The sequence below is a fragment of the Pseudoliparis swirei genome, chromosome 18 (genome assembly GCF_029220125.1).
Source record: "Pseudoliparis swirei isolate HS2019 ecotype Mariana Trench chromosome 18, NWPU_hadal_v1, whole genome shotgun sequence".
NCBI classification, from domain to species: Eukaryota; Metazoa; Chordata; class Actinopteri; order Perciformes; family Liparidae; genus Pseudoliparis; species Pseudoliparis swirei.
Window position 1 is genome coordinate 24,910,574 of NC_079405.1, and position 24,369 is coordinate 24,934,942.

The 24,369-nt window shown below is 46.6% G+C and overlaps 4 protein-coding genes across 10 annotated transcripts in view; 3 read left to right on the forward strand and 1 right to left on the reverse strand.

Annotated features, from left to right (window-relative positions):
* Window positions 1-6,130, forward strand: part of frmd4ba (FERM domain containing 4Ba) — a 46,222-nt gene extending 40,092 nt beyond the window's left edge. For 4 of the 7 annotated variants that reach the window (XM_056438086.1, XM_056438081.1, XM_056438083.1 and 1 more), the window contains 9 exons: window positions 148-264; window positions 641-869; window positions 1,002-1,058; window positions 1,166-1,292; window positions 1,777-1,941; window positions 2,161-2,903; window positions 3,010-3,148; window positions 3,751-4,005; window positions 5,002-5,088. In XM_056438086.1, the coding sequence (XP_056294061.1) occupies window positions 148-264; window positions 641-869; window positions 1,002-1,058; window positions 1,166-1,292; window positions 1,777-1,941; window positions 2,161-2,903; window positions 3,010-3,148; window positions 3,751-4,005; window position 5,002 (1,833 nt within the window). In that variant the 3' untranslated portion in view covers window positions 5,003-5,088. Of the gene's footprint in view, window positions 1-147; window positions 265-640; window positions 870-1,001; window positions 1,059-1,165; window positions 1,293-1,776; window positions 1,942-2,160; window positions 2,904-3,009; window positions 3,149-3,750; window positions 4,006-4,357; window positions 4,505-5,001 lie in introns of those variants that run through there. The other 3 variants (XM_056438082.1, XM_056438085.1, XM_056438084.1) reach the window with 3 other exon arrangements.
* A 4,059-nt stretch (window positions 6,131-10,189) lies between these two features.
* On the reverse strand, window positions 10,190-13,216 carry arl6ip5a (ADP-ribosylation factor-like 6 interacting protein 5a). Its single transcript, XM_056438093.1, has 3 exons — window positions 12,979-13,216; window positions 10,944-11,161; window positions 10,190-10,698 (listed from the first exon to the last, which is right to left on the reverse strand). The coding sequence occupies exons 1-3, from the start codon at window positions 13,155-13,157 to the stop codon at window positions 10,523-10,525; spliced, it is 573 nt and encodes a 190-aa protein (XP_056294068.1). The 5' UTR covers window positions 13,158-13,216; the 3' UTR covers window positions 10,190-10,522.
* Window positions 13,217-13,347: 131 nt separating this feature from the next.
* On the forward strand, window positions 13,348-19,119 carry trnt1 (tRNA nucleotidyl transferase, CCA-adding, 1). Its single transcript, XM_056438088.1, has 8 exons — window positions 13,348-13,426; window positions 13,621-13,750; window positions 14,895-15,088; window positions 15,608-15,746; window positions 15,832-15,958; window positions 16,600-16,793; window positions 17,814-18,067; window positions 18,445-19,119. Exons 2-8 carry the CDS (start codon window positions 13,621-13,623, stop codon window positions 18,688-18,690), a joined length of 1,284 nt encoding a protein of 427 aa, XP_056294063.1. The 5' UTR covers window positions 13,348-13,426; the 3' UTR covers window positions 18,691-19,119.
* Window positions 19,120-19,462: 343 nt separating this feature from the next.
* avpr2b.1 (arginine vasopressin receptor 2b, tandem duplicate, 1) lies at window positions 19,463-22,842 on the forward strand. Its single transcript, XM_056437348.1, is given in 3 exon segments — window positions 19,463-19,866; window positions 19,868-20,367; window positions 22,580-22,842. Coding segments are annotated over 3 exon segments (1,131 nt in total). The 5' UTR covers window positions 19,463-19,498.
* Window positions 22,843-24,369: the final 1,527 nt, after the last annotated feature.

Sequence of the window (24,369 nt, forward strand, 5' to 3'; positions counted from 1 at the left end):
CCAGATTTCCACAATTCATGTAAACTGAAGGAGGCAGAGAGGAGGGTGGCATCAACAGTTCTCTCCCTCGTTCTCTTTGTCCCTCCAACGACGTTTTAGAAATGTCAACACTCGCAGCTGACTGTTGGTTGCGCTCCTCATTTGCAGGAGCTTACGGGCAGATTGCCTAACGAGTATCCCTTGGCCACCGGGGAGAAGGCGCCTCACATACGACGGCGTGTCGGCACCGCCTTCAAGCTGGATGACCTCTTCCCCTATGATGAGGTCAGTATCGCTGCTGTTGTGATATATCTCCGTTGTGTAATTATGAATGTTACACTCTACTCTCCGCCACACTGTTTGTTTACCTGGAGACCATTTAGGATTATTTGACTTTTTGAAATGAGGCTTAAAGAGTTTAACATGTGGTTTGAGGCTCATGTTGCGTAAGGCTTTTTTCGTGAAACATTTGTTGTGCTTTTAAGCCGGTTTCCATCAGCAATTCAATTGGGCAAAATGAATATAATACGAGAATGAAATATATCGGCACGCTGAAAATGAAATGATTGAAGTCTGCTCCCCTGCTTCGAGTTTTAAGGATCTGCGTTTTATTTTCGGGGGAAACTCCCCGCTAACGGAGAAGATGCGTGTTCCCCTGCAGGACCCACATCTGAGGAATCTGGAGAGCAGATTCGCCCTGCAGCAGAAGATCGTGGAAGCGGCCAGCAGGTTATCCAACGAGGGCGACCTCTGCAAGACGGTGAAGAAGAAGAGGAGAAGCAACTATCTGGATGCAATGAGGAAGCTGGAGGAGATCGAGAAGGACATCAACGCCTACAGGATCAAGAAAGGAAAGAAACCCACCCAGAGAGCCTCGCTCATCTTAGCAGGTAGATGTCAACAGCAGTTAAACCCCTCTAAGAACTCATCAGTGGTAGTTGATTTTTAAAATTCTGTCACTTTCTATGAAAGTGGAATATCGGAGGCGTCTCTGAGGGCTGTTTTCTCTTCTGTTCTCCCAGATGATGTCAACCCGTCAGAACTCAGCTCTCTGTCTGACAGCCTCACTCTGGATGATGGTACGTGCCCAGGCACAGCCGTGTGCTCAGTGTGTGTGCGCTCACTCTCCCCCATTTGCTGCATTTTAGAGCCATTTTAACCAAGCAATCACTTTTTTATCCCCCAGACGAGGAGCTCAGTTGCCAGAGGCAGCGGTCCAGATCGATTCAGTATTCCCCGAGACCACACCACGCCGGCACTCTGGACATCCACTACAACGACAGACGGGGCTCTGACCAGCGTGCAGACAGCAGGTACACAGCTAGCACTGCCACCCCGTGAAATGTATGAATGTATGAGTTTCCAGTGTGTGTCTGACGGTTGTTTTTGTAGACGCACTAAGCGTGGAGCTAGTACAGACCTGTATAGTCGATCCAGAGCTGCATTCCTGCCAGTCTCCTCCTCCTCCCTCCTTTTTCCTGCCTTCTCCAACAATCTCCCTCTTATCAGCCACAACGCACCGACTTTAAAAATAGATGGGGGGAAAAACATGTCGCTGCCTGTGAAAGGAGCAGACGGCGACTGCAAGCCGAGAGCAGGGAAGAAAGGGGGGAAACAGGAAAGCGGCCCTGGAAACGTGGTTTAAAAAGGGCCGTTTACAAAAATGATGCGGGCGATTTAATCTTAATGTCGAGCAGCCATAAAGCTTTCCGTTGCGTGAAAAGAAAGGTAGAGGTGTTTAATCTCAATTACAGGCTCTGGCCTAAAGAGAAAACATTGCTCTTATCCGTGTTCCAGATTAAATTACGGCCACGTCCAGGAATCACTCCACTGCAGTCACAGCGATGCCTTATCGAGCCACAGCAGCCCGTTTAAAACGGCTTCCCGGCAGCCACATGATGCCCGCAGCATGCCCCCCACCCCCCTCCTCACCCGCAACGCCAACAGCAGCACCCAGCTGAGGTAAGGGCCCCGGTTCATCACTGTATTTGTTTATTTGATTTATTGGTTACCTTTTATACTCTAAAATATCTGCCTCATTGACAGTTTTTGGAGCAAATTACACATCTCCTGGGTGGCCATGTGTGCATAGACAGTTTTGCAAAAAAAAAGTGGGATTCTAATGATGTTTGGCTTTTAATGAACAGCTGTTGATGATTGTTGTTTCTTTTGAAATCGTAGATCAGAAGACGCTCCACAACATTTCCGCCAGCGCAGCGGCAGCCTGGAGTCCCAGTCTCAGCTCATGACGGAGGCGGAGCCTCCCGCGCAGACGTTCCCCTTCTCCCCGGCCCGACGCAGCAACAGCACCGAGGTCCTCGACGACGGCTCCTCCTACACGAGCCAGTCCAGCGCCGAGTACAGCGTCCCCGGCAACCACAAGCGCCGAACCCGCGGCCGCCACAGGAAAGACCAGTACGCCAACACGGGCAGCATGCCCAACCTGGCTCAGCCGGACACCCGCTGCCACGCCTACCAACCGCGGGCCAGGCCCACCACGACGGCCTACTACGTGACGGGCTACCCCAGCTACGCCGACCCGGAGCCGTACTCCAACGGAGCCTACATGTACGACGAGATGGAAGGACACTACAACGTCAACCCCTCGTACCGCCTCGCCCCGACGGGGTACCACGGCCACTACGGCGCCGACGAGATGGACGGCATGTCGCAGAACCCGTACGCCACGCTGAGGCCGCCCAGGAACCCGCGGCAGGCGCCCCGCGGCATCGAGCCCGTCCAGAACGTCCAGAAGGCTTTGGTGGCCGAGCACCTGAGGGGCTGGTACCATCGCAACGCGGCACAAAGACAGGTGGCGTACAACTACGAGCGAGGCTCTCAGCAGAGCCTGGGATACCAGACCATGCCGGCGCCGCACAACGGCCACCACAGCAGCCACAGCAGGAACGTCTCCTACTCCTCAAGTGAGATCACTGCGCCCTGCATTATACCGTCTCTCGTGCGTTACGTCGTCGTCTTCGGCTTCACATGCAGGCGGCTCAGTTGCTGAGTTTTGTTTTCCTCCTCCAGTGTCGTCGGTGTCCTCTCGCGGAAACTGGCACGGCCACATGAGTGTCGGTCGCGGTATGTCGGAATACGACATGCCGGCGCACGCTCCGCAGACCTACTCCTACAGCACGGCCCCCTACAGCCACTCCGCCCACAACAGGTGAGAAAACAAAAACACGGCCTCCAACTCATCACCTTCTCTAACTAGAATGGGCACTCGGTAGAGCGCATACCTTCGCATATCACAAGATTGGGCATTGGATTATCAACATGTTGGCATTAGTTGCATGCCAATTGGATACAAATTGACCGCGCTATGAAAAAAAAATGATTTTTACCTTTCCATGACCTTGACCTTTGACCCGATCGATCCCAAAATTATTTGTAACACGCATACAAATAAATAAATAAATACACGGCGATCAAAACATAACCTTCTGCATTTTCAATGCGAAGGTAATAAGACACTCCCCGATCCCACTGATCTTAACCTTTACCTTTAATTAGATGGCTGGCTGCAGGAAATAAAGGCTGCCATTTGGGTCTGTTGTCTCAACAGTATCGTGGACTGATGTATAGCCATTGTTACCTTTTCCTCAATCGCGAGTTAGGGAATGAGAAAGCGTCATCGTGCTTCACTTGACAGCCTGGCTTAGCCGCAGGATGATAGGATCTGTGCGGCCTGCGGTCAGTTCTTCCTCAGGGCTTGAGGCTGGTCCTGCTCTCCTCCTTAACTGTCCACTGGCCCCTGCTTTCTTATAGATATGACGCCTCCCCGCCTTTTAAGGGCCCCTGGTACAGCCCCGACGGCCGGAGGCACTGCGCCGTTTTCCCCGCTAGCTCTTCCTCCTCGGCTTCCTCCTCCAACTCCCCCCTGCCCCCCACCTCCTTTCCCCCCTTACCCTCCACCTTCTCCCCCGGCCGTCGGGTCAGGCAGGTGGCCTCCAGCCCCGCGCCGCCTCAATCCTCCAGGGGGCACAAGCTCAATCAGGGGTCCTTTGCTCAAGGTAGTTCATAGTAAGTAAACAGCCACGGCCGGCGCCTGAGCGTTCGCCGCCTTCAGTCTGTCTGCAACGTGACTTCGGAGTCTGCTTGTCGATGTTTTGAAGTGAACTTTTTTTTTTTTTGCATTGTGAGATGTTTGACTGGCCGTCCTTTCATTGTCATGTATGATGAAGTAACTGCATGGCTTTTTTTTTTTTAAATAACGAGAAGAAGAATAAACGCGGCTGCCCTACTTCCAGCCGGCATCATGTCATCCAGTGGTCACATTTCTCTGCGCCTGACGCAGTTTGTTTTTCCGTCCTCTCGGCTCCCGTGCCCACTGTGCTGCCACTCACCCTTGACCTTTGCCCCCTCTTCTGCGCAGATGTCCCCCAGAGTTTGAGTGGCGGAGCGGTGATAGGATGGCGTGCCCCGCGGGGCCTTTAGAGAGGCGCGGTGCGGTTGCCTATGCTACTGACCAGGGAAATTAACCCCCCCTCCCCCAATTATCAGTCACAGCACAGAAGAATGGGTGAGAGACGAGATTGTAAAACTTCCACCACACGGTTATCATGGTGATGGTGTGTCTTTTAAAACAAATTATATATCTATAAATATAAATATATGTGTCAGGGACTAACACAACGCTCCAAATCAATTCACATTGCTCTGGCTGATTTCTGCTTCTTTACTCTGGGGGTCTTGCGGTGGTGGGACGACACTTGTGTGGCAGAGGAGAAGAAGACAAATGTGGCCCCTGAGTATCGTCGCATTTGAAGGCTGCGCTTGTGTTTTAATGTCTGTGTGCATCTGCTGTGTCGCCCCGGTTGAGAATTGTTGACCCTGGGTTCGCGATCGATATTAACATGCCTGAAAACACACGAGGTAACCACTGCCGGGCATGCCACGACAAAGCTGATTTGACAGCCCAGGGTTACTTAATTCTCAACCCCGTAGTTAACCAATCACAAGCGACATTCAGTTTTCCGCCCGGTCTTAACGCTTTTCATTCCCGTGTGTCTGTTCCAGGTCCTCTATAGACGTCAGCCAAGTGGACTCGCACATCGGTCACCAAATGCACACTGAGCTGGAGCCCGAGGACCAGATCCAGTGGCACGAGGACTCAAAACCGGGAACAATAGTGTAGTTGCCCATCCTGCCGACGGGCTGTATTCGTGTTTTTTTTCACCATGACCAAGTGGTCAATGTGCCTTAGACTGCACTTAACTGGTTTTTCCTTTTCCAAGAGGATCCAAAGAATGAAGGAACTTGACCGTTTAAAGGAATTGGAGTCCTCTCGTTTTTTTTCCCGTTCTCGTGAATGCCAAACCGAACCGCGACCTAGCGATCGTACCGAAAACCCAACGGGAGCGTCGTCGTCACTGGATTTTGCGAGCTGCGTTGTGGTGACGGCCCCGTGTGGACTGGACCTATGCCAGGACCTGCTGCTGTGGACCGCGTGGTGGAGGCCGAGGGGATCGCGGACTAAAGATCTCCAGTGTTTCTCTGTCGAGAGTTGGGCTTCACAAACCGAGGACTAGGACCGTCTCTGAGAGAGCAGAGTGAGCCGCGAGGAACACTGCTTCGCCCATGTATGAACACTGTAACCATGAAGGATTGGACAAGCTTTGTTCAAGGACACTATTAAACAAATGAAGGATTGAATTCATGACAAATGAGTCAGAGAGATGGCGACTTCCTGGAACACCAGAGCCAGTTGTATCATTGCATAACGCGTAACTACCAGTGTACTCTTGATTGTCATTCACAAAGTATTCAGTCTATCTCACTGTCAGTACTTGCAATACAACTGAGCCAAAATACTACCGTTTGAGTATTACCTGAAGTAACACACTTTGATATCACTGCCACATCTGATCGGTCACTGCAGAGAGACAGACATTCCCGTTTCTAACATTTAATTGTAACATGGTTATGTCATCCATGCTGGAAATCATGGACTGGTGCCCCCGCTTTCTTTTAAGAGATCGGAGCTGTATGTAAATGTTGGTATTGTAAATACACTGGTTCTGTCTTTTAGCATTTTTATGTATTTGAAAAAGCATGTAATATATAGTAAGCAACTGATGTTAAGCTGGTTCTTAGTAATTTGTACAATTTAATTTGTTTGAATTAAAAAAAAGAAAAATAATCTGCATTTGGGTCATATTTATTCACGAGGACATTGTGCACATGCGTTCAATCTAAATCCCTTCAATTAGGTAATTGAATGTCTGTCGAGCCAGTTTAATGAATAAAATTAGATTTTAAATAAAGCATTTAGTGTCACCACTTACAGAGGGAAATACCCCAATAACCTAAAGTATATTATTCACATCGTATTGCTCGGAGAAACAGGCTTAGACTGGCGGTCTTGGTAAACTGGAACACATGAATACATTCTCCAATGCGGTGTGTTCAAGGAGCCAGAATAAAGTTGGGAAAAGAACTGAAGAGCGCTTCAAACTGGTGCGCCCCACTTTAGTTTCCCCCTTTTTCTTCTTCTTCTTTTCATGCTTGTATGCCGAGCTACAATCACTCGTCACGAGGGCTAATTATGAATAAATTATCAGCTTTTAGAGACGCTCGGCTGTTACGTTCCCACCGGCTGCTGCTGCGTTTCCAGGCTGCTTTTCTGTGTCCTTGAGCCGTAAAAACCCACCGAACCGGTCTTTAAAAGCAGTCACACCCATTGTGAGCAATAACCTGTTCTTCTGTCCTCCCCGTGAATGACAAGCTGCTGGTTACTTAACACCGGACCCTCCCTGTAGGCATCCATGTTGTAAAACCTGCTGTACACGCACGCGTTGCCCCCTCTCTATTACCATCCCCCTCCTCCCTCAACCTGCAGAGTATCCTTTAACCCTTCACCTCCTTTCCCCTCCTTTCTCTAGCAGGGACACATTTTCTATGCGTGTCTTCTCTCTGTGAAGAGCCACACAGTTTGAGGAGCTGTGTTTTTGTGTGCTTCTTGAGCTCAGGGGAGGTCTCAGACACGTCCAGCTCCTTGGCTTTACCCCAGGGCAGTGCGAGGGAGGCGGTGGTGTGTGTGCGTTGTATCCAGCTGTCTCCCTCTCTGTCTCTTGCTGCTTCGCACCAGCTGCAGCCAGACGTATCAGGCGAGCTCCAGCTGACACTCGACTCTAAACAATGAGCTCCTATCTGCTTTCCCCTCATATCGGACACGCTGCAGAACGCGACGAGTCACTGGGTGCTGCTCTTTACAGTAAAGTCAATTTTTTAAATAAATAATCCTAATGAAGTTAATGTCTTTAATACAGATGCTTGTGTTTCAACATGAGCATTAGGGAACTTAAAGGAAGAGCGTTTAGCATTTCGGCCTCTTGGCAGAAGGGGATGTAATATAGCTATGTCGGAGCTTGCCGCCATGTTTCTACGGGAGCCCTGAAGGGACAAACCAAACACTATAGGGCCCAGTTGCGTTTTCACGTCGGCCACCGTAGTTCTACGCGCTTTGCACAAGGGAGACGTTTTACCGTTAGATGCAGTCAGACTGGACACACTGGTCCGTTTTAAATGTTTTTGTAGAATCACCGATACGGTATATAAATAAGTATTATTTCGGTGTCCCTTTTGGATGGCATATTTTAAACAACACCAATAGAGCACACCACTCAGCCAAGCTCTGACTAAAGTGACGATACATTGTGTTATGGCTTCTCCTGGATCACACCTACCTTGATCCAAGGATGTAATGTCTCTGACTAGTTATTATGAAGAGTGAAGCACGGGCAAATACAGATGACCTCCTGTCGGGGGTAGTGAAAGCAGCGTCGGTGTACGGCACAAGCCCCCAGGAAGAGCGCCAGGCTTCTGAAGCTAACTCCACATTTAGTGGCCAATTTATTTGTCGTTGTGGTGCCATGAAGCCCAAAAGGGCTTTTTTCCCATAAACTTACATTGGGAAGGAGAGGTCCGTAACTCAGTAGACCTTTTTTCTCTTGGTAAGTAAACTACTCACTGAACACGGGAATAGCCCCTGTATAATTTATTAGGTTGTAAAATGCACAATAGCCCAATCCAGAGTTTATTTTCCTTCCTTTGTTATTGTGAATGAGCCAGAAGTCGAGGCTGGCCCACAAACTGTATAAGAACTGGACCTATTTGTCGTGACGTCCCCCGTTAGTTTGTGGACCGCCGTTATAAAGCATCGATTTCGGCGATTTCATTGTCGCAATCGTGGAATACGGTCGCCACGTGAGTGATGTACGACACCGGTAGCGGCAGCGACCTGTCAATAACAGTAAGCCCGGCCTAAAGTTTACCCTGCTTATGGTCTATTTGACTCTAAATGGACCATAATTTACTAAATGAACATCCCGCTGAATTGAAGAAGACTAGAAACAAGAGATTAAAACCATAAACTTATGTTCACAATGTTTAGTGAGTTAAAACATCAAGTGAGAAGAGAGTTATTTTCTCATAGACTTCTATACAATCTGACTTTTTTTATTTTATGCAACCGGAGTCGCTGCCCCCTGCTGGTCAGAGAGAATACGCGTGAAGCCAACGATATACTTCCTTGTTGGCTTCACTCGCGGCGGTCAAGGAGGCGGGTCTAAAGGAGACGCCAGTGCGCATGCTCTATGGATCCATGAATGTGGGGAGGAGATCACCAGAAGTAATTTCATCTGAATTATATACTCAGAAGCTGAACTTTCTGCACTTCATGGGCCACTGAGCAACTTTAAAAAGGAAAGCACGGGGTATATTTCTCTTTATGGGACTGTTGACGAGCTATCATAAGGAGATCCGCAAAGGTCACCCGCCTGTCGTCGTTAACGTTGTCACATGATCTGGCGTAGGCCCAAGCATTCTGCTCACTGACAGGCTGTTTTGAGTTATGAGGCTCGCTAACCGGCCAAAAGCCTCTCAGGCGAGCTGAAGGATGAGGGGATGTCAACACAGAGGGGGTCAACCCAGAGGCAGCGGCCTGTGTGCATTGTGCAGCATCAACAACACGAAGACCGCTCCCTGCCTCCACACCTTGTTGTTGTTTTTATTATTATTCTGTCGCGGAAACCAAACAGATGTTGCAAGTCACGATCACGCACGCCGCCGTTTCTTAGCACCCGGGGGAGAAACAGTACACAGGTTTGTTTTCGTGTCCCAGCCACGGACCTGCGTTGCCTCACCGAGGGTTACCTTCAGAAGCAATTGTGATCGTTTCACAACGACAACAACTTGGTTAATCAGTGTAAAGTCGTGCAAAAACACCGAGAATGGTTTCAGTGTTGTTGTTGTGTGTGTGTGCAAGAGAGCGAGAGACTTCCTTTCCTGGATTTCACATCCATCCAGGAGAAGCCGCGCACCTGTTGGGCGTGCGGCGGCGCACACGTGTCGGTCGGATCCTGAACAGCAGCTGCAGCGGAACAAGGGCCTCCACTGTGGCCCCGGGAGACACGACTTTACTTGAGTTTATTACCACCAGCGCTCTGGTTCACTCCTCAATATGGATGGAGATGAGGCACCGCCCGAGAGGACGTAAATCACTACTGTGGTGCAGAGGAAGGCGCGGCGGCCTTAGAGCTCAAGTCAAAGTTAAAGTGGAGAGCCACTGGGATTCTGTTTCACGCGAGAATGCAGAGGTCATCACAAGAGAAATACCTCACGGGGAGATGACTTTTTTTGGAAGCAAAGAGTTAATGTGGACATGTTTTTTTTCATGCCCATAATTTTTATTGTCATGTCCCCCCCCCCCCCTCATCCGTACACACTTGCCACATAACCAAACGACAGTGTTCCACAAGGATTTTCATTATCTGTAGCCAATTTCAAATGGGATCCAATACAAATAACGCAGCTGGAAGACGCTGACGCAGCAGAGCTAAACGCTGTTTTTTTTTTTGGAGGTGAATCTACTCGCTCAGCTCTCTATAATCTACTGCAGCCCATTGATTAGCATTGGGGTAAAGTGGAGAGGAAAGCAAAGGTAGGCCAATCCATCACCCAGGGGGCATTGTCAAGATTGAGCAGTCAGGAGGGGGGGGGGGTGAATACTGATAGCCAATAGGTTAAGACCTTGCACTCCTTTTGAAGTTTTCATTTCAATGATTGACACAGTGATGTGGAATATGACATGAAAGCAGTCCTTTCTCTTTCATTCTGCGTGACCACGACGTTTGGTTTGTTTCTATTCGACGTGCATACTTCAGGAAGATTTCAGATGTTGAGTGAAGAGACATTTTATCCCAAAAACCTCAAACGGGGCAGACCCGGCAGTCTTTTTTATTCTTTGTTACAAAGAGACATCATTTCAGGCTCACACTGATTGAGCACAGATATCAGAGGCCGCATCTGTGTTTTTCACGTGAAGACCAGAACGTTGCATAGCGGAGACGTGAGGAAAAAGTGCCTCGACAAGTTCTGAGTGGAGTGGAGTGACAGATAGCCTGAGGGAAAAGATAAAAGACTACAATCGTTCTTTTCAACACACGCACCCACACGCGAAAACAATGGATCGAGACAAAATGTCTCGATCTTTGGCCGACAAAAAAAGAAAAACACACGACTAGTGCTCAGAGTCCAGTCACTCCTTCAGTTTTCCCTCCAGAAGGCTGTGGAGCTTGTGGATGTTCTCCTCCTGCTGACCCAGAGCCTCCAGCAGAATGCCCATGGGTGACCTCTTCAGCCCGGCGCCCTCGATCTTGTTCTCCAGCTTATTCTTCATGTTTCGGAGGCGAAAGGAAGCGTGCGCAAATATCACTGTGGAAAACAAATGCGAAGAAGAGAAGAAGAAAAGAGTTAATGTTTTGAAATGCTCGGCCCGAAAAACAAAAGTTAGAAACTTTTCTTTCAAGTCAGAGCATCCGGCCTCTTAAGATTTCACAACACCTAGAACTTCTATTATGTCATAAAACATATTTATTTAGCTGATTAGTGTACTCCCCCCGCCCCCTCCCTCAGGAATGATATCGCAATAACAGGAATATATTATATTCAAAACTCACAAGCCAGGGGTAAAGTGATGGCCGTCATGAAGACCATGACGCTGCCCAGCATGGAGAGCAACATGTAGCTGGCGACCATGACGGCGACCACGAAGGCCGTGGGATTTTGCCTCTTGAAGTTGCTGATCGCCGCTCTGTTCTCTCCGGCCCACAACGACGCCAGGAAGATGGCCGACACCACGGCCATGGCGGTGAACATCCCCAGAGGGTTCAGGAACCTGCGAGGCAGCGACACGGCACACATGGGAGCAGAGGGGTCAGTTTAAAGAGGCTCTGGTTACTATCTGTGTGTGGTCACTGGCTCCCCCTGGTGGTCAGACGCTGTTAGGACAACAACAAGACACTTTATGAGCATGTGGTCTGTTCTCATTCAAACTGGGCGGGGCCACAGAGAGACATTTGAACATCTGGAAATTATTATTTAAATAGTTTCTCTATTTTTTGAAATATGTTATGGATTTAAAATGATTCATCCAGGAATTGGAAAAAGATGTCAAATTCATCCACATTGAAAATAGGCTTTAGTTGTAGCACTGAAACCCCACAAAACCGCATTTATTTCCAAAACACGACATCAAATCATAAGTTCACCGCTGCAATAATTTAGTTGGGACATAAAAATGTTTTTAAATAAAGCTAACCAGTGTAGTTATTGCTAACAACAGGCATTTTACATCAGGACATAGATGTTAACCTGCCTCACTTCCCTGCCTTGACAGACGGCTTGGATAGAAAATAAATGCAGCTTTGGCACGACTGGTCATGACCTCAGTGAGCCGAGTTCAACTCACTCAGGCTCTCTTTGAGGCCTCCTTAAACACTGGCGATCCTGGAAAACAGGTTTCAAAAAACTGTTTTTTGCCTTATATAATTGAGTTTATGGAAACATTTTCTACTCAGACTTCCCTTATAACCACGTACAAAACACATGCTTGTTAAAAGATCCCCTTTAATTATTTTTTAAAGCGTGGTGACCATGATATGCTCTGAGCAGGACACTTCACAATTAAAAAAAATTAACTTGCCACTGCGGCCTAGTGACAAATTATGTTTCTATACAATACCGTTTCCTCAGACCTCAAAATATATCTTTCACATGAGCTTATATAAACTGACTTCATATTGATTACAGTCACACGTTTTGTTCCATCACACACACATACACAAGATTTTATGAAACGAATGAACTGACGTGTCAAAGTTTATCCTTGTTGGTTTCATGACTCAATATAGACTTATTGAGAAATTATCCCTCATCAGGGGGACAGGGCCCGCTGATTAAGCTGCTGTTTCCCCCTCCAGCAGCTGACTAGACACCAGCAGCGATATGTCATCATACAGCTCAGGGACAGACCATGACAGGGCCTCACTATTTTTAGTAAGCTGGGATTTATTTGGAACCAAAGCAGCGGCCAGAGCCAAGAGACACTTAACCAATCCGATTGAGTATACCTGGTATCTCTGATCAGATAATAATAATAATAATAGTTGCTTCAGTCCGGCGATCTGGGTTCAGAATGTGTGCTTCAGGTTCATGGAAATCTTGATTGTGGTTCTCTTATTGGAGATGAGTCAGGGCCCCATATTGATTAATTTCAATGTACTTCCTCTTGAGTACATCATATGATCCTCACGTCATTGTATTGATCGTTTCAACACTTTTTATTTAGTCTCGAGACTGTTCATTGATTATTAATCACGGATTAATTATGAATGAGTGTGTCATTTCTACGTGAAGGGGTACAACAAACTGGGTCAAAGTTGTTGGTTCACACTGACAATGCAGGACAGTAAAGCTGCGTCACTTTACAGCAGGAACTATATGATATTTTCGTTATTGTTTATGGGACTATTCTTGCTGCATCCCGTCTGCGTCCTCATGTTTAATCCTGTTAAGGTACGGGTTACATCCACGGTTACACTAACAGGGCAACCGAAGCGACAACACACTGCGAAGAGCAACTGAGCAGTCGCCCACCATTTAGCCGAAAAATAACAATAACTGCATGTTCATAAGTTACCATATGTAACTTACCCTACAACCAGGAAAACAGCGATGGCCAGACCCAAATAATTAGTTTGATAATAAAGCAGGTTGTTGACAACTCTGTTGTTCCATTTAGCCAGATCTCTGCCGTCCGGTTTCGCGAATCTTTCCGAGCCGGGGAAGAAGTCCTCCCACGGTCTGAGCGGCGTCAGCTCCACTGAAGCCATTTGCCTCCAGTTCCGTCCCCTGGTCTGACAGCACCGGACCCGCTTCAGCAGCCCCGGAAAATCACCCAAAGCGACACGACTGAAGTCTCGCGAGAAGCTACGAGAACACTCGCTCTCTTAAACCCCGCCTGGTCAGGCTGGTGAGACCTCACGCTATTGGTCAGAAAGCGCACGTGTTGAAACACTTCCTGTCGAGCCTCGACTGAGAAAGCGTCCCATGAAGTGACAGCAGCGTTGTTGGGTTATAACAGCTCCCGTTTAAGTGGCAGGTCAGTCCCGTCGGTTATGTTTTCAGTGCGTTTACAGCTGATAAATGAACGTCTCTCGTGTGAACACGAGCGACAAGTGCGCGCGCACCGCCAACGTTCCGCGAGCGCCACTGGCAATGTGTTAGCTCAACGCGATAAAAGGTCAAATGATGGAAAGCTAACGCGTTGTTTCTCGTTTTTGTTTCTGTGTATAGATGTGGAGCAGAATATTGAGTCCTCGTGTGATTGGTAGAACATCTCTGTGTTGGAGGAGTCTCTTCACGATGAAGCTGAAGACCAGCGAGTTCCAGTCTGTGGTCTCTGATGGACTGAATGGACTCGCGGGTGAGAGGACATCAATGACTGGACGCCGACACCTGTCGTAGTCCCTTAAAGCTGCCGATCACGTGCAGCTGTCAACCACCTGCAGTCCAGGGACGTAAAGGGAGGAATAGTTGTTGGGCCGTTTCTCAGAAATATTCTTACTCTAACAGTGTGTCCACCAGAGTGCACTGACGTCACTTTTGAAACATTACATTACATCACATGTCATCTAGCAGACACTTTTATCCAAAGCGACTTACAATAAGTGCATTTCAACCTAGAGTACAAACTAAGAACAACAAGAATACAGAAAGTAACATTTCCTCAACATAGTCGAACTACAAAAGTACCATAATAAAAGCTATTTAAGTGCCACTGAAGTGCAAATCTGTGTTTCAATCCAGATATAGTCGGAAAAGGTGTGTTTTCAGTTTCCGGCGGAAGATGTAGAGACTTCCTGCTGTCCTGATGTCAGTGGGGAGCTCGTTCCACCACTGAGGATCCAGGACAGCAAACAGTCTGGATTTCGAGTGATTAGCTCGAGATGCAGGAGTCTATTTTTAAAGATCCAGTACTGGCCAAGTTTTAAATCCAAATTTAAAGGCTGTTTAATCCGAATTCTATGAGTTCTGGGAAAGATGATGCCTCATAAAACGTTGTATGTTTTTCACAAAGTTCTAACCTTCTGGGCCAGAGAATAGTGATGCAGCAGAGGCCATAATCTGTGACGGATGCCAACAGATGCTGGATCCTATATTTCCCACAATGCAACCAATATATTATTATAGTAAGACCCTGCTTGTTTCCAAAATTGCTTCAGAGGTGGTAATATTTTCATTGATTGAGAAATCTACAGACGTAGTTAAAAAGAAGCTCATAATAATATAAAGGGGATACAATAATAATTGCAATGATTTTGTATTTTTGGTACTTTTGTAGTTCGACTTTCTTGAAGAAATGTTACTTTCTGTATTATTGTTGTTCTTAGTTTGTAAGTCATGGTTGAAAGCACTTATTGTGAGTCGCCTTGGATAAAAGGGTCTGCTAAATGACATATAATGTATAAATTTGCGAGTTCATTTTCAAGGATTCTCCTCATGGTTTTATTGAACCAGTGAGATGGTTTTGTGTACTTCCTCTGAAAAGGTGCGTTTGTTCCCTCCAGAGGTGTTTGAGAAGCACCAGCATGAGCTGAGGATAGCGGGAGGTGCTGTGCGCGACCTGCTGTCTGGGACGCAGCCCGAGGACGTGGACTTTGCCACCACGGCCACTCCGGAGGAGATGAAGCGCATGTTCCAGAAAGCTGGCATCAGGATGATCAACAACAGAGGAGAGAAGCACGGGACCATTACAGCGAGAGTAAGAGGCCATGTGTCATCGTTTGGAAAGCTCAAGACTCTCTGTGAGCCGCAGAATAGCTTAAATCAATCTCTGTCGACGGATATGCCAATTAAAGTTGGTGGGCAACTGCTTTTAAATTAACGATGTTGGCATTTTCAAAACCACGTCTCGAATTTAAGATGTTAATGGATCAATCGTCCTGATTGCATTGTGGGAGAACAACCCACAGATAGGCAGCACGGCAACAGCAGGCTCTACGATTTTTATTTATTTTAAATGTTCCGGAATATATAAATCGGTTGCATCCAACAAGCAGATGTTGTGTGTCGGACCATATGGCGGCATACACATTTTTAAAAAGCCTACGATGTGGTAACGGCGTTTGGTAGCTTTACACACGGTTATTTAATTTCTGAAATACTGCACGACCTGCAAGCGAGAGCTGGTCGACTTCAGAATGAGCGACTGTGTTAACGTGGCCATCTTTGCGGCGCCTCAAGTCATCCGTGTGTTCTGCTCTCTGGTCGGCTCTCGCAGCTCCACAACGAGAACTTCGAGGTGACCACGTTGCGCGTGGACGTTCAGACGGACGGCCGCCACGCAGAGGTGGAGTTCACCACCGACTGGCAGAAAGACGCCGAGCGGCGAGACCTCACCATCAATTCCATGTTTTTAGGTATTGGCGTGGGGGACACTGTCGCTCATTTTATTGCACGTGTGTCCGAATTCTTTTATAACGTTTTCTTGACCTTTTGTCCCAGGCCTTGATGGCACATTGTACGACTATTTCCACGGATACGAAGACCTGCAGAATCGCAAAGTTCGGTTTGTCGGCAGCGCTGAACGAAGAATCCAGGAAGACTACTTGAGAATACTACGCTATTTCAGGTGGGCGTGTATATATATATATATATATACACGACCGTTTAAAAGTTTGGGGTCACCCAGACAATTTCGTGTCTTCCATGAAAAATCACACTTTTATTTATCAAATGAATATAAAATGTAGTCAAGACATTGACAAGGTTAGAAATAATGATTAATATTTGAAGTATTAATTTTGTTCTTCAAGCTCAAAGGAAGGCCAGTTGTATAGCTTATATCACCAGCATAACTGTTTTCAGCTGTGCTAACATAATTGCACAAGGGTTTTCTAATCATCAATTAGTCTTCTAAGGCGATTAGCAAACACAATGTACCATCAGAACACTGGAGTGATAGTCGATGGAAATGGGCCTCTATACACCTCTGGAGATATTTCATTAGAAACCAGACGTTTCCACCTAGAATAGTCATTTACCACATTAACAATGTATAGTGTGTATTTTTGATTAATTTAATGTCTTTCTTGACAAAACAGTGCTTTTCTTTGAAAAATAAAGACATTTCTAAGTGACCCCAAACTTTTGAACGGTAGTGTATCTCTTTCAATTTCGTGAACATGGAGAACAAAAAGAAGAACATTATTGTTTTTCTATTTGTCTGACCTTAAAGCGCTTTGACCCCGAGCCGCCTCCTTTCGCTCCAAGGTTCTACGGCAGGGTGGCCCTGGAGCCCGGCGGCCACGAGGCCGAGACGCTGGACGCTATTCGGGAGAACGGCCGCGGACTAGCGGCCATATCGGGAGAACGCATTTGGACGGAACTGAAGAAGTTGGTTGTCGGTGGCCACGGCGCTCATCTGCTGGAGCTCATGTACAGTCTGGATCTGGCCCAGTACATAGGTGAGCGAGAGAGAGAGTGGGGTGGGGGTGAAAAGACAATGATACTCAGCCAGATTTGAGCCGGGGACATTGGCTTTAATTGGTCAGCCCCTATTTTAAAAACCCCAAATATGAATATTCCGAATATGAAGCTGGAGCTATTAATAATAATGATATGTGCATCACATGTTTTGGTGTCGTCACGGTACCAAAGAGAGATGTCCCGTTCTTGTCCCTCGCACTCAAACACTTACCAGGTATAAAATGAAGTCCCTGAGGGTTCACGGTTCGGGGGTCTAGAGGGGACGTCGGGATCGGGCTGTTGTGCAAAGTGGGATCGTTAATGTCGGCACTCAACAATTCTCAAGAACCGGACAATTTGGAGCTGTCTACAAATGAGAGAGATTAGAAATGAGAAAATGTTCCATCCCGGAGGCTGAGTGGACTCAATGCCTCTTGATGCCTCTGGTACTGTGACCTTTGGTTCTGTGACCTCTGGCACTGACCTTTGGTTCTGTGACCTCTGGCACTGTGACCTTTGGCACTGACTTGGCAACTGACCTCTTTGGCTGTGTGAGCCTTTATTTGTGTGACCTTTGGCTCTGTGGCCTCTGGCACTGTGACCTTTGGTTCTGTGACCTTTGGTTCTGTGACCTTTGGCACTGTGACCTTTGGTTCTGTGACCTCTGGTTCTGTGACCTCTGGCACTGTGACCTTTGGCTCTGTGACCTCTGGCACTGTGACCTCTGGCACTGTGACCTTTGGTTCTGTGACCTCTGGCACTGTGACCTTTGGTTCTGTGACCTCTGGTATTGTGACCTCTGGTACTGTGATCTCTGATGTTATTCTGCACTAGAGAGGATTCAATGACTCCTGGTGAGTTTAACTCCTTTCAGGCTATTTAGAATCCACAGAAGACTCACCAGGAGACCAAAACATGTTTAAAAAAATCAAATGTGGCATTTCCGTCGTACTTAGTTTCTGCCGTTGTTTAAAAGTCAGCTCCGCTCACCTCTCCCGTCCCCAACTCTCCTCCTCCAGGTTTACCTCCAGGTGGCAACGTTGAGGAGATGAAGCGAGTGTGGCGGGCCGCCAAAGACCACTCTCCCAAGCCCATGACCGTCCTCGCCGCTCTCTTCCGCCGCCCAGAGGAGGTGGAGAAGATGGACATCCGGCTGAAGGTGTCCCGGGAGGAGAAGACTCTGGCTCTGTTCCTGGTGAAATACCGGCGGGAGCTCTGCAAGAGCCAAGACGATCCGGACAGCCTCAAACCCTTCACCGACTTTATCTTTGACGTAAGTGTCGGCCTCCTCCAGTTGTTCGGGTGGCGATTTTTGTTCTCATGTTTTTGGGGGATTTAAAAAAAATGTTTGGTACTTCTCTCAGAACATTTTAAATTTCAATATAATTATCTTGAGTTGAATGGATTCTATAAGTGACGTCGCAAATGAACCAATCGGGTTTGAGGACTGATTGCATGAATCAAAGGGTGACGACGGTAAGGGTGATTTTTCTGCTTTGGTCGTCAGCGGCTGTCAATCAAATCTGATCAGACACGCGGTGTTGATGCCACAGCAGAGTGTTTAGGTTATCGCTGCGTCTCAAGGTCGTAACTATTTTATGTTACAGAAAAATACTTCAAATCTGAATGCAAGTTTTCTTGTCTTTTCAGAGTCGGGAGCTGGACTCTCAGAGTAAAGTGTGTGAGCTGCTGAAGTACCAAGACGAGGAGAAGCTGCTGGCGAAGCTCAGCGGCTGGTCCGTCCCCCGCTTCCCCGTCAGCGGCCACGACCTGAGGCGGCTGGGGGTCACCACGGGCAAGGAGATAGGCGCCATGCTGCAGGAGCTCCGCGACATCTGGAAGAACAGTCGCTACCAGATGGACAAAGATGAACTCCTCAGCCACGTCAAGTCCTAAATGAGGAGGGAAGGGGAGGTACCGGGGACTCCTTACAGATACGGGTTGAGCGGATCGCCGCGCGTCGTTTAGAAGAGGGCGAGAGAAGACACTGCAAGAAATGAGAAAAGCGTAGTTGTTGATGAATGCCAATTTCTTTCCAAGTAAGCCCGGTGTCCTGCATCACTGTGTGAAAAGATCTCACACACACACACACACACGATATACGCAGCACGGCTGCTACCCTTTTTATGAGTGAACGTGTGCAATGACATTATTACAGAGCTCCGTGCAAATCCATTGGCTAAGCAGCTGTTAACGCTCGGTTACTATCAAACGTATGAATTGTTGAATTCATATTGAAAAGCAGAAGTTTGGATTGTATTGCTTTTATTTCTGTAAAACTGTTTGTTTAAAATATATATATACATATATATGTTTTATTGAAAAGACTGACTCTTTTTGTTTGTCAATGCGAGATATTATTTCTCTGTAGGGTGAGCTTGCGCCTCCTCCTCCTCCTCCTCCCTGCACAGATGAGGAGATATAAAGCCCTCTGCTGTCCTTTACCAACACTACACTTTCTGCCTGGAGTCTATATCAATACTTGTTGCTCACTGGGCACTCACCCACTAAAATCCCACAATAATTAATTAATCTAGGAATTACCTTTTTTAATTTTTTTATTAAATTATTACAAACATAATTACAGGTTTCCTAGTAACTTTTTATTTTATGCTTTTTATTCTTTTTTTGGGCCTTTTCCGCCCTGCTGGATCCACCTCGAGTATAACCGTGTTCAGCTGGTTCCTGTGTTGGCGGTGGAAGCATGGCCTGGTTCGTCTTCAACGTCAGTAACGCCACTTTGGGGAGCGCGCTCTCCGGGGACGAGCCGCGGGATACGCGCGTGGTTCAAGGGAGCATCGCCGTGCTGTCTATCATCTTCATCACCGCGGGAATCCTTAACTTCGGGCTCTTGTTGGTGCTGTGGACGCGCAGGAAGCCGCTCTCCCGCATGCGCGTCTTCGTTTTCCAGCTGTGCGTCGCCGACCTGGTAGTCACGTTCTTCCAGGTGTGTCCCCAGCTCATGTGGGAGATCACCGACCGATTCGCGGGGCCGGACGTCTTGTGCCGCGCGGTGAAGTACCTGCAGGTGGTCGGCATGTTCGCCTCCAGTTACATGGTCGTGGTGATGACTCGACCGGTATCAAGCCATCTGCAACCCCATGGTGACGTTCCAGAGGCGCAGGGCGCTTTGGAACGGCCCCGTGTGCGCCGCCTGGTGCGTCTCCTTCGTCGGAAGCCTGCCGCAGATCTTCATCTTCTCCCGGGTCGAGGTCGCTCCGGGCGTGTACGAATGCTTTGCGCAGTTCGTCACGCCGTGGGGACAGGGGGCCTACGTGACCTGGACGACTCTGGTGATATTCGTGCTGCCCCTCCTCGCGGTGATCGTGTGCCAGGTGCGCATCTGCCATACCTTGCGCGTCAACTTCCACATGAAGACCCAGCAGGTGGCGGAGACGACGGCGATGGGCCAGCCGCCGACCTCCAGGGTCAGCAGCTTGGCGGGGGTGTCCAAGGCGAGGGTGAAGACGGCGAAGATGACCGTGGTCATCGTGCTCGCCTACGTCATCTGCTGGACGCCTTTCTTCACCGTGCAGCTGTGGTCCGCCTGGGACGCGGAGGCGCCCAGTCACAGTAAGAGGACCGGGTGGGGTCGGGATCTCACGGGGGGGGGGGGGGATATAAATTCTAACTTATTTAGCTTTTTTTTTTAAACGGGGTTGAGACTGGAGGGCGCGCCAACATCTGATTGTCAACACTGCTTATGAGATGCAGGCACGTGCACAGACATTTTGGGGGGCAGGTGCTCAAACCAAAAAAAAGGGCACCCAATGCCAAAAAAAAATTCTGACAGAGTTGAAGCATTAGCATCAATACACTGATGATGCTGTCCTCGACCTGCGTTTCCTCTGGCAGCATCAGACCACTAGCTTACATTTTCTTTATGAATAAAGAAAAATTATTATATAGCAACGACAGTACAAGCGTTCTGATTGGCTAATGGGTCGTCATGCCAGCCACGTATTGCCCTCCTCGCTGGTCTGACACGGATCCGTATTGCCCTCTTACGTCATTTTCAAAATGAGCGATATTGATAGACATCAACAGCCAAGAGCAGTGGTCCTCAAACTAAGGCCCACGGGCCGGATACGGCCCGCCTCCACATTTGGCCCGGCCCTCTGAACAAGAGAGGCATTATGATTTTTTTTTCAGTCTGGCCACGAAAATCCTAGACTAGCCCCTGTTGAATAGAACGGAATAAGAATTCTCTCTCTTCTCTTTCTCTCTCTCTCCCTCTTCTCTCTCTCTTTCTCTCTCTTCTCTCTCCCTCTCTCTCTTCTCTCTCCTCTCTCTTCTCTTTTCTCTAAACATAACTAACATCAGTAAACAGCTGGACGAGGCTTTGAAATCACGGAGTTTTTGTTTGTTTATTTTTTTAGGACCAGTTGTGACGTCAGCGCCGCGGAGCAGGTCTAGGCGAAATTCTCACAAGAACTCAAATAAATGCCCCGTCGGATATTAAAACACATTTGGGGGGACTTGATGACAGAAAGAGTAACTTTTATTCTTAAATACGGATGAATAAAAAAAGTGTGTCTCCAGCAAAAAGGGCACTTTACTCATCCAGGGCAAAGGGGCTGGTGCTTGAGCACCACTAGGGCTCTATCTGTGCACGTGCCTGATGAGATGTGAGGATGACACACGTTTACAGAGGGAAACAAAGTTATATGTCCTTGGTCATTAATTGGCAAAACAAAAAAATAATGTTCACTTCCGCTTAATGTTTTTATTTTCCACTGAAGATGTGTATATATATATTTTTGTGTGTATATATATACATAGATGTATATATATATAAATATGTGTATTTATATTTATATATATTTATATGTGTGTATATATATTTATATATACATATATGTGTATATAAATATATATACACACATATATATATGTATATACATACAGTATATGTATATCCATGTATATGCTATTTATGTCTATATATGTGTGTGTATATATATATATATATATATCGTGTATATGTGTGTGTGTATATACAGGACTGTCTCAGAAAATTAGAATATTGTGATGAAGTTCTTTATTTTCTGTAATGCAATAAAAATAAACAAAAATGTCATGCATTCTGGATTCATTACAAATCAACTGAAATATTGCAAGCCTTTTATTCTGATTTATTTCTGATTATGGCTTACAGCTTAAGAAAACTCAAATATCCTATCTCTAAATATTTGAATATCATGAAAAAGTATACTAGTAGGGTATTAAACAAATCACTTGAATTGTCTAATTAACTCGAAACACCTGCAAGGGTTTCCTGAGCCTTGACAAACACTCAGCTGTTATAAATCTTTTTTTTTACTTGGTCTGAGGAAATATTAAAATTTTATGAGATAGGATTTTAGAGTTTTCTTAAGCTGTAAGCCATAATCAGCAATATTAAAAGAATAAAAGGCTTGCAATATTTCAGTTGATTTGTAATGAATCCAGAATGCATGACATTTTTGTTTTTTTAATTGCATTACAGAAAATAAAGAACTTTATCACAATATTCTAATTTTCTGAGACAGTCCTGTATATGTATGTATATATATTATATATATAAATATTATTCAGCGGAGGGTGTAATATGAACTCTCACTTGGATAGAACATAGTGCAAAACATGAAGTATATATTGTCGTCCCTCATTCCTTAGAATGAAAATATGGGTAAACTTCAAAAGTTCGAAATGGGTCCTCCCTGTAAAACGGCTCAAAAGTGACAGAATGAAAGACACTGTAATGTATTGTTGTTCTCACTCGGTCCTCTGTCGTCGTTTCCAGCTGCAACCTTCACCATCCTGATGCTGCTGGCCAGTCTAAACAGCTGCACCAACCCCTGCATCTACCTGCTGTTCAGCGGGAAGATGCCCAAGACGCTGGTGGCCCTCACGCGTGTGCGTCAGCCCGATCGGAAGGAGTCCACCCAGGAGGAGTCCACCCAGGAGGAGGCCACCGTGGTCGGCTCCCTCTACTGAGCCTGTCGGACCGGTACCAGTGAACACCGATGCATCTTGGATGAGGACGCTGCCACATTTCTTGTTTGACATCATTTGGAGTCAGTCGGCACAGAGTTCACGCACAAACGCTTCTGCTACCACTTATAGGCACAGCTGTTGGGCACAGCATCTCTAGAAATATATAATTACGATCAAATGGAAGCTTATGCTACACGATTCTTGATTCTTTGTCGTTCGCCTCTCCGCTGATATGTTGCTAAGGCAGCTGGCGACCTTTTTATATACGGCGTATGGTTGAAACGGACAATCAATTACAAGTTAAGTTATATGTTTGGCTAAATTGGCTATTCTGATTAAATGTACAATACCAGGCCGGTGGGCTGCCTCACTTCTGGATAGCTGTTATATTGTCCATCTTTATTTATAGTCTCTGGTTGAACACTTGTTTAAAAAAAAAAAATGGTATTCCTCAAGAGTCGTATACTGTTATGACATCTTCCAGTAAGTGTGAGGAGAACCATCCCGGCAGTAACGGTGTATTATATGATGAGACCATCAGTTGTGGAAATTAACAATCAACGGGAGGCTTTTAATTAATGCAGAAACTCACTCACTCAGGGAAGCGTTGAGTATGATACGGTTTTTATAGAGTCACTGTTACATAACTGATACTTTTCATCTGTCTGGGTTGGTCGACCACTCTGAAATATCTCAACAGCTTCTGGATGGATTGCCATTAGATGTTTTACAGACATTCAGGTTCCCAAGAGGATGAATCCCGTCAACAGTGATGATCTTGTTGATTTTTGTACTCTAGCGCCACCAGCAGGTCCAGTTTGTCCCTTATCCAATGGGTTGGTAGACAATGTAAAGCCATGCATGGCTCCCAGAGGAACTCTGTTGATCCTCCACCACCAGCATCTTGACGTCTGTGTTTTTGAGGTACATGTCTAACTATTGGATTGACTTCCACTGATTTTGTCTCTTATGATCTCAGGCTTTTATGAACCTCAGAGGATGATTTGACCCCCAACTTCCCCTCTATAAGTGTCATGAGGTCACATTTTGTATTTGGGAGGTTTATTTATTATTATTATTAAAACTCATATTCCCAGCAGCCTGCACTTTGTTTTTAGTTCTATTTAGCAAATAACACATTTTATTTGGGAGCCAGAGGACAATATGGATCAGCCTTATTTCTCAGAAATATTAACAAGAAGCATTGAATGTTCCAAACGATTGCGTAACAGTTATTACGTTTGTTTCGTTGCATGTAATCCTTTTTGGCAACGGTTCATGTAACCGTGCCGTGTCATATGAAAGAGTTGTTCATCCTGTAAATATGCAATAGTTCACATGTATTATATTTCCTTTGTATGTGATTATGTCAGTCTGCTTTAACTCTGTCTATGTGATCATATGTTTAAAGAGTAACTTATCACACAACAAAAGAACCTGTTTTAAGTATCTTCAAATATGCAGCACAATGCTCGGCTATTAATGTCACAACATGTTTACATTATGAAAAGACCTTTTCCTCTCCTCCTCTCTGGAGCGATGATCTCTGACGTGGCAAATAAACTGACTTTTCACATGGGTGTGTTCTTTTCTTCC

Bases quoted from the DNA above. Each gene is read 5' to 3' on its own strand.
- trnt1 (XM_056438088.1), top strand. From the start codon at position 13,621: ATGTGGAGCAGAATATTGAGTCCTCGTGTGATTGGTAGAACATCTCTG. The intron at 15,089-15,607 runs GTAAGAGGCCAT...CGGCTCTCGCAG, and splicing joins ACGGGACCATTACAGCGAGA to CTCCACAACGAGAACTTCGA. The intron at 18,068-18,444 runs GTAAGTGTCGGC...TTGTCTTTTCAG, and splicing joins TCACCGACTTTATCTTTGAC to AGTCGGGAGCTGGACTCTCA.
- arl6ip5a (XM_056438093.1), bottom strand. From the start codon at position 13,157: ATGGCTTCAGTGGAGCTGACGCCGCTCAGACCGTGGGAGGACTTCTTC. The intron at 11,162-12,978 runs GTAAGTTACATA...GCTGCCTCGCAG, and splicing joins GCTGTTTTCCTGGTTGTAGG to GTTCCTGAACCCTCTGGGGA. The intron at 10,699-10,943 runs GTGAGTTTTGAA...TGTTTTCCACAG, and splicing joins CATCACTTTACCCCTGGCTT to TGATATTTGCGCACGCTTCC.